Source organism: Pezoporus flaviventris, unplaced genomic scaffold, assembly GCF_033815535.1.
Source record: "Pezoporus flaviventris isolate CSIRO_AGI_PZ_B2104156 unplaced genomic scaffold, CSIRO_AGI_Pfla_v1 ptg000090l, whole genome shotgun sequence".
NCBI lineage: Eukaryota > Metazoa > Chordata > Aves > Psittaciformes > Psittacidae > Pezoporus > Pezoporus flaviventris.
Genome location: NW_026892638.1, coordinates 2,242,431 through 2,258,602, shown reverse-complemented (window position 1 = coordinate 2,258,602; position 16,172 = coordinate 2,242,431). Strand labels below are relative to the sequence as shown.

The 16,172-nt window shown below is 37.5% G+C and overlaps 1 protein-coding gene across 1 annotated transcript in view; it reads right to left on the bottom strand.

Moving 5' to 3' along the window:
- SV2C (synaptic vesicle glycoprotein 2C) overlaps positions 1 to 16,172 on the bottom strand; it is a 107,776-nt gene that overhangs the window by 30,184 nt on the left and 61,420 nt on the right. The window contains exon 4 of the mRNA XM_061475780.1: positions 13,366 to 13,517. Coding sequence (XP_061331764.1) covers positions 13,366 to 13,517 — 152 coding nt within the window. The remainder of the gene's footprint in view (positions 1 to 13,365; positions 13,518 to 16,172) is intronic.

Here is a 16,172-nt window from a genome sequence, read left to right as displayed (position 1 = left end):
ATCTTTAAAAGGACAGAAGAGATGAACATGTATAATTTTCTAGAAGAACTGAAGCACTAATAAGAGAACTGCAGATACCAAACAGCCTGGTCATGTCATCTGTCAAATCTTGGCAGACGCTAGAGGTGGCAAAGGATGTTTAATTAGTGGTCTATTTACGATTAGGAAATCAAGATCTCACTTGCCTTCCTATCTAGATAAATATGAATGCATGTAGAGACTTAAAGTAGGCTGTTGATAGTATGGAGCCTGATGGGAATGGCATGTCTGCCTCTTGACTTCAACAAAGGAAGCTATTCTTGCACTGCAATTTTCTTTCTGAGAAGAATACTGAGCCAACTAAATAAAACAGACATGAGTAAGGCAAAATCACTCATTAATAGTTCACTTTTTATGAAGTCTTACAGGACAGAAGAGAAGCTATACAGAACCAGAGAGAAAGGACTTGAAACCTAAATTGACCTTCGTACATTTTTGGCATATTCACCCCTTCAGTGATAATCTTCCCTTCGGTGGACTGTTCCAAAGACATGATAGTTGTAATGGTGAATAGTTGAAATGGTGGCAAAAGAGTAGAAGAATTTTCATAAGAGGTAGCTTATAACATTTTCAGAATTGGTTTTCATCTTCTGTGCTTATTATATGACTAAGAAAGGTCTGATAGCAAGGAGATTCCTGCACACCTTACAGTTGGACCTTTTACTCACACAAAGCAGAGACGAAGCAAGCCTTGGGTAAGTGCACTTGGCAGAAAACATTCTGGTTTGAAGAGTAGCCCTAAGAATCATCTGACAGCAAAACAGCTTGCAGGAGATGAAGATTCCTCTCCCTCTATACGTATTATTTAATAACTTCAGTTAGTCTCCAGGCCGTCACTCTCCATAACATTATCCTCCATACAGGAAAGATATGGACCTGTTGGAGTGGGTCCAGAGGAGGGCCACAAAATTCATTAGAGGGATGAAGCACCCCTCCTGTGAGGAAAGGGTTCATTCAGTCTGGAGATGAGAAGGCTCAAAGGAGAACTTAGAGCAGCCTTCCGGTACTTAAAAGTGACCTATAAAAAAGACAGGGAGAAACTTTCTAGCAGGGCCTCTTGCAATAGTACAAGGGGTTTTAAACTAAAAGAGGGAAGATTCAGGCTGGATGTGAGAAATAAATTCTTTACAGCAAGGGTGCAAAAACACTGGCACAGGTTGCCCAGAGAAGTGGTGGATGCGCCATCCCTGAAGACATTCAAAGCCAGGTGGTTCTGGGCAACCTGATCTAGTTCAAGATGTTCCTGCTCATTGAAGGGGGGTTGCACTAGATGACCTTTAAAGGTCTCTTCTAACCCAAACTATTCTATGATATATGATTATATTCAATTACATGGTGAGTTATTGGCAATCTGTGGTGTTATATTGTGCTTTTCTGTGTATTTATATGCTACATCCATATCAATAAAACAGGAATAATGATACTTACACAGGTTAAGTCTTAAGTCAGTGCTGGAAGTTCTCAGAAACACTGCAGGGGCATGAAAATAAGAGGAAAATCAGAGCCAAAATATACATCATTTGGGAGAAGACTGTACTCTTCAAATCCATAAAGAAAGACATTGATATGAAATGAAGAGCCACCATTCCTTAAGGGGAGAGGGGAAGGATAAACATCAAATTTGTACAAAACCCTTTACATGATTTCTTGATATATCCACACCTTATTCCTAAGAGAATTAGAGTTTGTTCTCCAATACATGGGCCTGGAGATGTGCTCAACTGATGTGGGATCATCATACAGAACTTTGCGAGCCTTTGCTAGATTGATCCCCTGACTTAAGCTCATTGTTGCACCCATTAATATGATACTGCATAAACATAAAGGCTAAGAGCAAAACATTCCATGTACAGGAAAGGAATAAAGAATGTCACCGCTTAGAAGTGGAGACATCCCAGCAGTCTTCTGCTTCTGTTTAACTCTGGCCACTTAGAATTTTCCATTCTCAAACTAGACAGAAATAATAGAAATGCACTTTGGTAAGATGTCATGGTGATGTAAATGCCTCCACCTGGCAACCACCATGTAGGATCTAATTTTGTACCTTAGCAATTCTGAATGCAAATGCAATGCATCCATCCTGTTGGGCTGGAAACCTACCAATTTTCATAGCACTTCAACAGAGAATTCCAATATATTGATTTTCATTACCATTAACACTTCGGTCTATGTTCTGAGATGTTTTGCCAGACTTCAGCCACCTCTTCCTATCCTAGGAATCAAGTCTGAATTACTTTCACACGTCTTCATTCTGAAGGCAAATATTGTTATACTCCTTGGGAAATGAGTATATCCTCACTCATTATGATCCCTGGATAATGAGCATAGACCTTGAAAATTTTCCAGTGCAAACCTGTACATTTCTGCTTAAATAATAAATCTAAAACATTCTACTTGTGCACCCTCACAATAGCTTTCTTCTTCTTTACCTCATACTTTATAATATACAAATCAGTGCAAGAACTCTCTTTAAAACTTATGTCTCTTAAAATGAGAAACACCATGTTGCAATTAAAATTATTAAGTAAATATGCATATTCACGAATAGAAGAATAGGATGTTCTGCACTTCCCTTTTATGCAGTTATGAGAGACTTACTGAGAGAAAACTGCCCAAGACCAGTAGAAATTAATGTAGATGGATACAGATAAAATTTTGTCCATGGTCCATCTTCAAAACTTGAAGAGAACTGTGATTTGTAATCAAAAGTTCAAATGTTTTATTTCCCTATAAATGCCTGCTTTTGTCATATTTCTGCATCTAAATTGGATTTGGAAAATTTTATCCTTTCAGTCAAAGATCTGATATAGATCTACATCTACTTGTAAGTAAAGATATTAGGACTCATATGGCAACTTCCTCAGCTCTGTGGAAATCAACACACGCTACAAGTGCTTGGATGTAAAATTCTTCCATACATACATGCAATACGATGGAGTCTGAAAAAAAAAAATAGTGCTGGGATGCAATAGTTCAGTGACTTGTGACCTTCCTGAATTTAAAACAACTAGACATTTTTTAAGTGGATGTGTAGACTCCTACACGACCAGCTAAGGCTTGTGGATGAAAGATTTATTTGTCTTAATTATTTTTACACGCATATAGCCTGGAAACATTTAATGAAATCCCTGCTATTGAAAACCACAGCAATAGCTGGCAGGATCTGGAAAATAAACTGAATCGAAGAATGGTCTAAGAATTTTCTCAGCTTAAAAATCCGATAAAAAGTATGTATAAATATTAATATGTATTTTTCAAATATGAACAAGTTTTATTCAATAATTACACTGAGTTTACATCATAGTCCAAAACGGAATGGACACTGAGGAACTGCAAAAACGATTTTCTAATTACTTACATATTGAACAAACAAACGCATGATAGGCCACCAAGGGTTAATATTTAGCTGATACTATTGAAAATCTCATTACAAAGACTGTAGCACATAATTGATGTGACTGTTTGCCTGCCTGAGTCAGTGGCCCAAGAGATATATGTACTCATGCAGTTCTGCAAAGTCCTTGCCTGTGTCTGGCTCTGTGCAGCTGTTCAGTGATGCACTTCACAATCTGCTAAACAAAGAGAAAAAGCTGCTGGCCACTACTCGGACAACATCATAACTTACAGGCTTGTCGGTCTAATTAAAAAAGGCCATGTCATGCTTTCCACAAATGATGGATCAAGCAGATGCAACTAATGTAAAAAAATAAATGGGTGAGAGCACACATTAAAAGATGCTGCTGTCATAGCTTAAAAATATCATGGTCAGTGTCAATATTGAGACTGTGCAATCAAATTTCACTAAAACGTGCTTTAGATTTGTTTGCATGACCTTACTTTTGATTTCTTTTTAAGTTTTCTACCTCTGGTCTTCTACATGTACTTAGCAGTACTACTCTATTTTTCTACACCTAATTAAGAGTTGGATAATGGTTTGTGTATTAAGCTCAAAACATCTGTTTGGACAGTGATAAACAGCACAATAAGAGTAAATTGTACTCATCAACAGCAGACAAAATACATTTGTATAAGTAGACAATATAAAATTGCCAAATGCATTATGCCGTAGTCATTACAAATCAAGTGTGAAATAAAACACTTGTCTGCAACAAAATCTGATTATATTGTTGTCCTACCAATATACAAAATAAATATATGATGGTACGTCTGCAATTTTTGTGTGGTGCCTCCCATGGCCTACCCATAGACCTGAGTGCACATACTGTGTGATGACTTATTGTAGACACCATTACCAGCAGCTGTTAAATGTGGAAGCTAATTGAAAATGTAAGTGTTTCTGTCCTGGTTCAGGACTTCCAATGATTTATGTGCATCTGGACTAAGGGTATTTAAATGATGGGCTCACAGTTGAAGAAGAAAAGAGAAACAATTAATCAAAAAAGACAATCATGAAAAGGCAAAATTAAATATTGCAGTTTATGAAAAGAAAATGGGGCTTTCTTATCTAGCCTAACTTACAAACAAAATCATCATTGAAATACTGGAACATTTTCTGAAGAATACAGGCTCTGTCTTTTACCAGTGACAAGCTTTTACTTTTCACATGCTGCTGCACTGTAGCAACAGAATATAATGCAGTTCAAGAAAGTCTTTCAGAATTTAACCTTGTTATGTCTTATTTGCTTGAAAGTTGTAAGAAAAATATTTTTTAAATGCACATTTCAGTGTTGTGTTTGAAGTGTCATTTCCTTTTTTTTTTTTTTATATTTAATTTACTTCTAATGTTTGGTTGTTTTTTGGTTTTTGTTTTTTAATTTTAAACTACAATGATCAATATGCTATTACTAAGAGAGAGGAAGGCAGTTATGTGACCTAATAAGTAGACCAGATAAACATTCTAAGAATTATCTTCCAAACTATCAGCAGCCAATTAAATAAACATGTTTGGTTGAATACATGGAGCTTTTCCGTATAAAATGTGAACCATGGGTCAAAAGTCTTGAATTCAAATTTGGGAAAAACACTTCCAATACAAATATTATTTGCACTCACAAATCATGTACCAATGATCGTCAGTTATAATCTATCATAGATACTGAAGGAAGAGGGGTGGGGGTGGATTTTGTTTACAGACATGCAGTCACAGTGTTTGAAGTGTAATTATCAAAGGGAACAAAGAAAATACAGTATGTTTAATAAACAGAATTATATTATATTTTTTTCTTTTATAAAGCTTCGTGACTTCCTCAGAGTCTAGAATACCTAGAAATCATGAAAGAATCAGATGCTTATATCAGGTTGAAATACATAAGGTTTCTGAGCAATCTAAATGTGTTACCTTGATCTCTTTAGATGTGACTCCTCTGTTTTTTATTATATGGCAATGCTACCTTCAGGAAACAACTAGGAGGGGCCCAAACTTCCAGTGCCCCCAAACGAATAGCCCCTGTACTAGAAATGGAAGACAATACAGCAAGAAAGGAACAGACACTGGTAGAATACATTATCTCCTCACCTTGGCCAGCATCAAAGCTGAGGAGACCAGGTACCAAAACTGCTGCCCAGAGCCCTGACTACAAAATCTTGCTGTTTCTCTTTGCTCGTTTTATACTATTTTCTGCTGGTGTCTTTAGAAAGTGTAAAAATAAAATTGTATTGAGAATACTGAGCGCACAAACACTATAGGGGAGGTAGATCAGGTTTTTACCATATATTTATGCAGGTCCTTCCTATATATACAAGAATAATTTGATCAGATGCTGTAGTCACCTACTCAGATATAGATGGATGATTGAATATACCTTGAAGGAACTACTTCCACTGAAGTAGGCATGACTTTCAAAACAATATTTAATATTTCAAATTGAGAACAGATATAAACAAGTTTCCTGAAAAAGAAATCCAATGCCATTCTGTAGTGGATTATGTTAATTATTTTTTTTAAAGGCAACTGCACTGCAAATTGACAAACGATATTACAGTTGTATATCAAATCCATAGATATAGTGTATTATTAAAGTGAAAAGAAACTGTTGCTAAAAGGACAATTGCTATCTCCTTCAGAGCAGACAATTTTATAAGCCAGACAAGCAATATGGCAATATGACTGACAAACTTGTACTGTTGCACTGTGTTCCAGAGCAAATGAATATATTTAGGTATCAGAATAATCATACAATAACACCAATGACCTCTTCCTTTGTCCATCTGTACAAAACACCTTCTTCAGCTGTCACAGACCAATCATAAAACCAAAAGCTTTTTCTGTCTTTTTAACATTAAAATCTTGTCAGATTAGCATCTTATTTGTTTCTACAAGGAAAAAGCAAGGGTTATGTCTGACACTGCAGACATTTCTGATAGTCACTGAGCAGACTTCTAAGGCAGCTTCATTAACTTGGATGTATTTTTTTTAATTTATACTGCAGGACAATTCATTGTGTGAAACTGAGTTTTCAGTAAAACCAAGGATGAGGAACTGCCATTGTTTTACTGCTGTAAGAATGATTAACTATTACTAGTGTCTGCAGAAAACCATGTTTATGGCATTAGGCAGTGGTGTTTATGGAAACAGACTGTTCACCTGTCTGTCAGTTCCTCCTCCAGCATTGCTTAAAGTGACTGACCTGCTTCAATCAAATCTGGCAGTAAGAAATAGTCTCAAAGATAATCACAAAGGAAAAGGCTGAAGAAGCCAGTGGTCCCTCAGGGGTGCTGTGGCCTGCCTGGTAGCTGAAACCATGCCTTGGCTGTGTCATCCATCGGCTCTGGAACCAGTCTGACCCAAGCCAAAATTTGTTGACTCCACACCAACAGCAGCTAGACTGGAGCAGGGCTGCAAAACAGCAAGGAGCTCTGTGAGCTCCTGGTGAGCTCACTCTCTCTAGTGAGTGTGTTTCTTATTGCACAGTGTTGGGGACAAGAAAAGGCAAATGTGGGCACACTATAGCAGAAAGGGATCTGAAAAAAACAAGGAGAAACTGGGTACTGCTGTGGTGTCCTGAAAGGTATATAGGGGATGAAAGGAGAGAAGGGTGTTAGCCTGGATAACAGGGACATTGCCAAAAAAAAAAAAAAAAAAAAAATAAGAAATTGCCTCATAACTTCTCTGCCCACAAAACAATTTACTAGCTTTTTACTAAGCCTCTCAATAAACAAATTTTCTCTTTCACAATCAACCTGAAGAGACCAGGGGAAGATTATATTTGAAGCTCATTAATGAGTATCTTTAGTGCTCATTAAGTAGATGTGCTAAAAGCTACTTAAGCTTCTAGCAATTGCAAATATAAACATTCAAATGACCGTATCAAACCCTGCATTAGGGCACAGAACATAGTAAACTGATAAACAAAGTGATTTGTTTTGCTTTCCTAGCTGGATCTGCATAAGCATCTATTCTAAAATTCTGCTGCGTTCCATCGTTCTTCTTGCGCCTAAAGGTGAAGATTTTTTTAAAGTATACACATTAAGTATAATCTAATTTCACAGGATTATTTCAAATTAAGAGCAATTCACCAGTAGGAGTTGATAACTCAGGTTAACATTAAACCTGCCTCATACCCACTTTAATTAATGAAGTTTTAAAATAGCTTCAGCCTGCAGAATACCAGATTAATGGAAGTGCACTAAGTATGAGGGGAGCATAACACATTGGGGATCATTTTGTATCCTAGTGGAATGCAAAACAAATCAACAGATGTTGCATTAGGTAGTAGATGCCTTTATGTCTGATCTATTCCATTTGTTCAGACTGACACAGCCTCACAACAAATGCAGATCCAGCCTTAAGGAAGCTTCAACAACTTCCATTAAATCTCAAACAGTATCTTTCATTGGTTTAGGCATTCATAAATTCATGAATTCTGAAGACAGAAGATGTATCAGAAAGGCAGATGCATGAAGTAAAAATTGAAGAGCAGATCTTCATTTCAAAATTTGGATCAAATATTTCCACCAAGATAAAAAAAAATAAAAAATCAATAACTAAATTCTGCAGATTTATTAGTCCATTCAGGAGCTTTTTAAAAGTAAGAAAAGACATGTGAAGCTCATTCCCAGGCCATCTTCCCAGGTCTTCTTTTTTGGTATCTCTTTGGTCTGGGCAACTAATAAAATTCAGAGAATAGAAGCTATTGTATAATAGAAAATACAGCCTTGGGCTCAGATTTTTCCAAAGCGGCTGCTGCCACAATTTGGATTTGTTCTGAACCACCATGAAAGAATAGACTATTAGGAAAAAAAGAAAAATAATACTTTTTAAATTGAGGGTCTAGATTAGAGAAGGATCAACTTGTTTCTGTGAATGTCCTGCGCTACTTCTTTTTTGTTGTTGTTTGATCCTTCTAATTTCTGAAGTTCTGTTCTTCTTCTGTCTTTGTTTTGTTTGCTCTTTTCTGGCCCACCCCAGCATTCCTAGGAGCAGCAGTATCTGTTTAATAGTTTGCTGAAAACAAGCGTAGATGGGATTTTGAGGGGGCACACACTTGCTCCAAATCAGGATCAACAATAGCCTTTACAACGTTCTCAAAATATCATCTTAGACCTACATTGAGTTTTCTCTAGTTCCGTAGCAGTTTTATTGAGGTGCTTCATTTATTTAGATGCTTTATTCAGAAGCTAACACACCATTAGAAAGTCTTTTTCATCATCTATACTACCTCCTCTTGACAGAAAGTTCAGCTCATTAATTTTTGTCTTATCAGCAAGCAGTTTATTTCTTTCCATCTGCAGCTAATCATGCTTTTCTCTTATTTGCCTTCTGCAGGATTAAAGAAGACATCACTGATGCACCTCTTGCTTGTCTGAATCACTGATAGCACCCTATTTCAGTACGTTTCAACTTTGAACAAGGAAACAAAACAGCCATCACATAACTGTTTTTCCTATTTCCAACTCACATTAATCAGTTGTTGACGTACAAGTACTGCAGTAAATCACCTCTGTAGATACGACTATTGAATACATTTCTTTCTCTTGTTGTTTTGGGCACAGTCACTGCAGAGATGCAGCAATATGAAATCAGTCAAGTGTGGCTCTTTTTATTATAAATCATGTAAGCACATCCTGGTCTTTTGATTGGATGGGTGCACTGCATTAGAGATAGTCAAATTCCTCTCTGAGGACTACAGCAAAGAAAAGGGTGGAAGAAGGAACTTGGTAATCTTTTCCCTAAGATTAAACCACGATTTATAACACATTTATGAGCTGCTGGGCACCTCACTGCTGAGGAAATGCTAGCAGCAGCTGAATAAATAGCTGTGAGTGAAATCAAGCTGTTCCTCCAATGCTCAGACCCACCTCTAACAAACATTTCAGAATCTAGAAACACTACCAGCAATACTTGAAATGCGGCAGTAGGTGACAAAAATAACAGACACTTATTTACAGCATCACCATCAACTTTGACACTTTGAAGCTCATAGATCTGAGGACACAAACTGTGTCTAAAGATGCTTTGCAGATATTGATCTGTGCACTCTCAACAAAGTAATTACTAGTGTTTTGGTTTTGTTGGTTTTTGTCGCTTGTTTTTTTTATACGCAAGTAATAGTGAAGTTAAGACCTTAACTTTTCGAAGGAGTCAAGAATTTTCTATTTCTATCCAGGTACCCTGACTTAAACCTTGAGATACTCAAGTTCATGGGTTACATTTGAAGAAATTGTAGCTTATACAAGCTGCTAGTCAAAAAAAATCTAGCTTCAAGTCCTTCATCTTCATAACAAAGCCATTTTGTTAACCTTTAAATTTCAATAAAGATAAACGCTGTCAAACAGAAAAAGCTTTACCACTTAACATTTAATGTGCTGTGAACTATTATTTCACAGCATTTATCTTGGAATAACCATCACCATGGAAAAGTGCAACCTTTTGACTCTTTGATGTTTTGCTGATGCAAAAAAACCTCTTGTCTCCTTGTAATGGGAGGAGAACAGCAGACTAGACTGAAACATCTGTACAGCCACACTTGCAGCTCCTACCACTAAGATCCAGCTCTGTTCATCAGAAGTACTCAAAGACAGACAGCTCCTAAGATACTTCTGCTTCTATTGCTAAGCCAGGTTGGACAGAGTCTTGAGCGACATGGTCTAGAGTGAGGTCTTCCTGCCCTTAGCAGGGGGGTTGGAACTTGATGATCTTAAGGTCCTTTCCAGCCCTAACTTTTCTATGATTCTATGATTCTAAGCATTCACCATGCCCTATAACCCCATTGATAATACAGCATTGGTGTAGGACTTTTTTATTCTAGTGTTTCTACTGCCATGTGCCACTGAGAAACCCTTTAACACCCCCCCCAACTCATTGAATAAGGAAGTTAAAAGTTTTTCTGACTTTATTGCCACTGAACAGTTTTAGTCCATCATGTTCTCAGTGTAGTCTGCTGCAGGCTGACAAATTAAATCCCCCCTCAACACTGAACGATGCTGTACATGCCCTGAGTTGCAAAATGAGCCAGTAGCTCTCCATCTTCTCATCTCTCTGCTTACTTCCTTGCCTTTTTTACTACAATGTAGCTCATGATGGGAATTGTATTGCAGGTTTGAAGATGTTTACCTTTTTTATATGTTTTATGTCCAACTGGACACAAGAATAGAGCGAACATGAAAATAGAAAATAGTACCAAAACAACTCTCAAGCCACCTACCAAAAAGGTGATAAAAAGATCTTTTTGATTGCTAGTCAAGTTAATTTCTTTAGACAAATTGATCTGTTTCACCTTGCCAATCTTCTGCTACAAAGAGAAATCTTCGTCACTTTGCAAGCCGCTTACTCTAAAGAAAAACAGATTGTTCCATTCTAATCACAATTACACTTGGTTAGAAATAGAAACTACTCATGGACTCTTATGCCTATGAAAAGATCTACCTACTTATGGAAAGCAGATTTAAGAATGAGCAATGTGCTTGCCTAACCTGGTTTGTTTCCAGGACGGTACAGCAATGTATGACAACATACTCCCAAGACCCAGAGCAGGGTTTGCCCTGGGAGCCCTTGGCAATGCCTGAAAACTTGGCACAGCATTATAACAATAAAGTTTGCCCTGATCATGGGCTAGGGTGACTCCAGGTGTGTATTATGAACTAAGACACATGTTTTAAATTTCACAGTGTAATAAAAAAGTTTGATCAAAGTGAAAACTTTCTTACAACCTCATCAAAATCCATAAATACATTTTATCTAATTTTGTTTAAATTATGTTTAACCCCACTTCTTCTCCTGTGAGAAAGGATTGTTTCTGTTGTTCATAGCTTGCTTTTTAGCCCTCCTTTTGGCTATTACAACTTTCTTTACTATACTGTAAGGAGAGTGATTTATAATCCCCCTGTACTCAGCACTGGCGAGGCTACCTCTTGAGTCCTGTGCTCAGTTCTGGGCCCCTCACTGCAAAAGAGACATTGAGGTGCTGAAGCGGGTCCAGAGAAGGGCAATGGAGCTGGTGAAGGGTCTGGAGCACAAGTGTAATTGGGAACAGCTGGGGGAACTGGGCTTGTTTAGTCTGAAGAAATGAGGGCTCAGGAAGGACCTCATCAGTCTGCACAGCAACCTGAAAGGAGGAAGTGGCTAGTCTCTTCCTCCAGGTAACAAGGAATAGAATAAGAGGAAACGGCCTCCAGCTGCACAAGGAAGGTTTAGACTGGGTATCAGGAAAAGTTTCTTCACCAAAAGGTGATCAAGCATTAGAACAGGCTGCACAGGGCATTGGTGGAATCACCACCCCTGGAAGTGTTCAAAAACTGTGTAGCCCTTAGTGATATGCCTTAATGGTAGACTTGGCAGTCCTGGGGTAACAGTTGGACTTGATGAGCTTAAAGATCATTTCCAGCCAAGTTGATTCTATGATTCTACAGCCAACACTGAAGAATACTGTCTTTTAAAATTAGTTTTTCTGATTGCCTTAATATTATTTCATAAACATTTTTGCAGGACACAAACACACACACAAAAAGAGGTGCAGAATGTATTTTTGTTGCTGATATTCTTCCACTGCTAAAGAAAGAAGAAAACTTTTCTCTCTACTGCTACTGCCTTGGTATAAAGAAGTGTATTATCATCCACTCATATACTGCCACGTGGTCTTTCAAAAGCACATTAGTAAAGGTTATGGAGTTATTTATAAAATCTACAGTGAACTCAAACAACATATATCTGTCATAATGTTTGCATTTTCCACTCAAAGATAAGGAAAATAAAAATCCATAGGAAAGTGAAACGTGCTTGGCATTAAGAGCAATTTATTAATTGGACAAAAAATAAATTATCCACATTATACTTTGTCAGCAATAATTACTCTTTTTACTTCCAGCAGTTCAAAGACAAAAGGCAAGGTTGAAGACATAGATTCAGGTTTGTGGAAAAATTAATTTTAATGCAACAGTCTAGATATTTTATTAGTCTGAATTATTATAATTCATTTCTGGACACAACAGCTTGCTGAATGTTCCAATCACTTTGGGCAAACGTTATGAAGTTGTCATCTCTTCCACAATCCAACTGTGATAAACCTCACTGCTTGGCTAAAGAAAGCTGCTTTGGATGCCAGCTAACTCACAGCTCTGCTTTACTGTCTTGAGGACTACCAGAGAGAAGTGCTTGCAGAGGTTAATTTTTAAGAGCCCCTGAGCTGTCACAGGAGACCTGTGAGCACTTAACACGTGCAAAAGGCAAACCCAAGAGACTAAGAACTGAATCTGTACCTCCACATAATGTTTAACCATGTCAGGGCAGTAAAGAAGTCTTTCACAAAGTGGCTTATATTGCATGTGTGTATAACTTCAGCTATTGCAAGCTTTCTGTACTACCTGTCCTCATTCTACCCCTACAGCACCCTTACAGGATTGAACAGTACACTCTGTTCAATTTCTCTACTTCTAGACTTCTAGTTCTTCTACTAAGAATGAAACATTCAGCATAGCTTCATATTCAGAATTAACACTGTAAGCATTAATTATCCTTACTCTTCTTTCTCAAGAATGTGTATTTGACATTTGACCTCTGAATCATGCAATGTGAGCACAAGTTTGATATCCAGCAATTTAATGTTTATTTTCTCGGATGCAAATCTCCACACCTACTTTCTCCAGATTAAACACAACCACCAACTGTATTTTTATGTGTCCAAGTTTTCAGTAATTTAAACAATCTGACTAAACATGGGGTTTGACTATGTTTCACCATTTTAATACATTGTTTGTTATTTAGGGTACAACCTATTCTTATTATTCCTACCAGAAGGAATAATATTTTTTTCTTGACAGCAGGGTCAGTATTTTGGGAGCAGACATGAAGTCCCCTTTTTAAACTATACTTCAGGATCTTTACTTTCACAGTGGAAGAGCTACAAGTCACTAGGAGATGTTCTTTCTTACCATAATGAGGAATTATTGCCCAAGCCATTGCAGAAGCATAGATGCCACCAATCATCCAAAACATACAGAGCCAGCTCAGGTGTTCACCTCGTTTCTCCCGAGCAAGCACTTCCGAAAAATAGGAGAAGACTGTAGGCACAGCTCCACCAATCCTAAAAGGAGATACAGATTATGGATTAAGTTGAGAGAGTAACAGCTAACTGAAGTTTGAACAAGCCCATAGCTGCAGTCATTGAAAAACCAGACTGCAAGCAGCTTTTCTGGTAAAGAATTATTTTTTTTTCTCAAAGTGCACCATGTATTGGGAAACTCTTGAGGAAATTTTCACAAGTTTGGACAATTTTTGTCACGTATTTCCTTTAAAACTGTATGTACTATTAGTTGCATTCAGTGTTCAAGGGAATTGTCAACGGGTCAGCTGCTGGAACAGGTGGCTACACATAGTGGTTGACTTTCACCATTACAGAAATCTTAAAATTATGGGAGTCTGCTGACAAGTGTCAAAATACATTAATGTTATCTGAAAAGACAAGTAATTTTCCAGAAGAATAATAGAAATTTCTCTAAATCTTACCTCCCATGCTTTAGGTAATCAAGAAGTAAGTAAATGCCAGCTATGTTACTAATACTGCATATTTAAAAAGAGGTTCTACTCATTTGTAATACATGTTTTGAGAAGCCCATGATGGCTTTTGACTTAAGTTTTCTATGAAAAGCCTATGCATTCATAAAATATTCTTTTTTTTCCACATGGTAAAAATAAACACTCTCTGAAAGTTGGTTGGACAAAAAAAAAGAAAGTTTAACTCGGTTTTACAAAAATTAGAGTAACTCAAAATATGTATCATTTTCAGTACTGGTTTACAGATTATCTACTGTCTTTACCTCTTCGTTATCAATGCAAGTTGTCAAATGTTCCACAGCAGGATGAGTCCTTGCGGATTTTATTTTCCCTGCTAGGTAATATCTGTGAAGCTTGAAGAGATATTCTCACACACTAGATTACATACTTGAAAGCAGTACCTTGCATGGATTGAATTTTTAACCGAGTTTCAAAGATAAATACATATTTATGATGTCATCTGGGAGCTGTCGCACCGGGAACAAAAAGAAGGAAGCTTGAAACAGATTAAAACAAATATTAAAAAGGAAAATATGCATGCAGAAATGGTTTTTCACTCCGAAGAAAATTCAGTGCCATAGCAATACAGTTTATTTTTACACTGAGAGAGAACGATAAAATACTGGATTGAGTTGTTATACTTGTTTAGTGGTCTGATGTTTTGTCACTTCTTTCTAGACAGCTCTTCATGAGGTATCACTTGTCAGCTCTCACCTTTACAAGGAATGTTTACCATAGTTGACCCTGCTAGTTCAGGTTCAGTTACAGCCAGTGCTGTAAAGGTTTATACCTCCATTAACTCTTGCTAGATCCTGGTCCCAGTTTTGGCTGGAATGGAGTTCACTTTTTCTTAGTAGCTGCTGCAGTGCTGTGTTTTGGCTTTAGTCTGAGAATAATGCTGATAACACACTGGTATTTTAGTTGTTGCTAAGCAATGCTTACCCCGATGAAGGACTTTTCAGTCACTTATGCTCTGCCAGTAAGGAGGGCATGGGAAGCTGGGAGAGAGCACAGCCAGGACACCCGGCCCAAACTAGCCAAAGGGGTATTCCACACCACAGAATGCTCAGTCCATAAACTGGGGTGAGCTGGCTGGAAACCCCCAGTCACTGCTTGGGGACTGGCTGAACATCAGTCAGCAGCTGTGTATCATTTGCATTTATTGAGTTTTCTTGTTGTTAGCATTATTATATTATTATATTTTAGTTCATTTCAATTATTAAGCTGTTCTTATCTCAGCCTATGGGTCTTACCTTTTTCTGATTCTCCTTCCCGTTCCATGGACGGGTAGGGAGTAAGCAAGCAGCTGTGTGGAGCACAGTAACCAGCTGGGGTTAAACCGTGACAGATACACAGCTAACAAGGGCTGTATCTCATTTGTGTTCATAGGTGAAAACACTAAAAACCTTCATGAGTGAACTGACCCATTACAGGTAATGGGAGAAGTTACACTCAGTGGTTCTCTTGGAAGTCCAGAGTAAGGAACGGTGGAAGTGGCATGACCAAGGGTGGAACTGCAACTTCTTTTGAAGTAATGGGGAAGCCATGCTGCCTCAGTGATGCTATGGATTTGGGGCTTTCCAGTTCCCAAAGTATAAGGAGATTACAAATATGATTTCATATCCTCCAGGGCTCAGGCACAGATTTGAATTGCACAGTATTGCCCAAATACAGTACTCATGGATCTGATTAGAGTGGTTCTGGGGGGTTGTGGTCTGGGGGGTTGTTTGTTTTGTTTTTCCTGTAGAAAATTCACTATCAGAACCAGAAACAAAGTCTTCCAGCTGGAAAGTGCTGATGAGGAGTTATAGGAGCCCACTTTCAAGAAGACAGAAATTAATAGATTGCTCATGGCATGTAGGACAGTATCATTCATGTAATAACACCGTACCTAAAGAGAGTAATTTTTGGTAAATCCGTGCTTTTTTCTCTGATTGCTTCCACTTGTCAAGAAAAGTATAGAAAAGAGTAAGTAAATATATATTTGGTAATTTTTCTGTTCTTTTATATGATCTGTTCTTTAAAGTTACAATTTTCTTCATTTCATATGATTGTTCATGAAGAAAAGAATCTTCTCTTTATATTATAATGCAGTTACTATGGTAGTAAATATAGCCTGAAACCACCTGTGATATGTAACACAATTAGCAGTAAATCACATTTAAAACTTTAGTAGTTTTCCTAC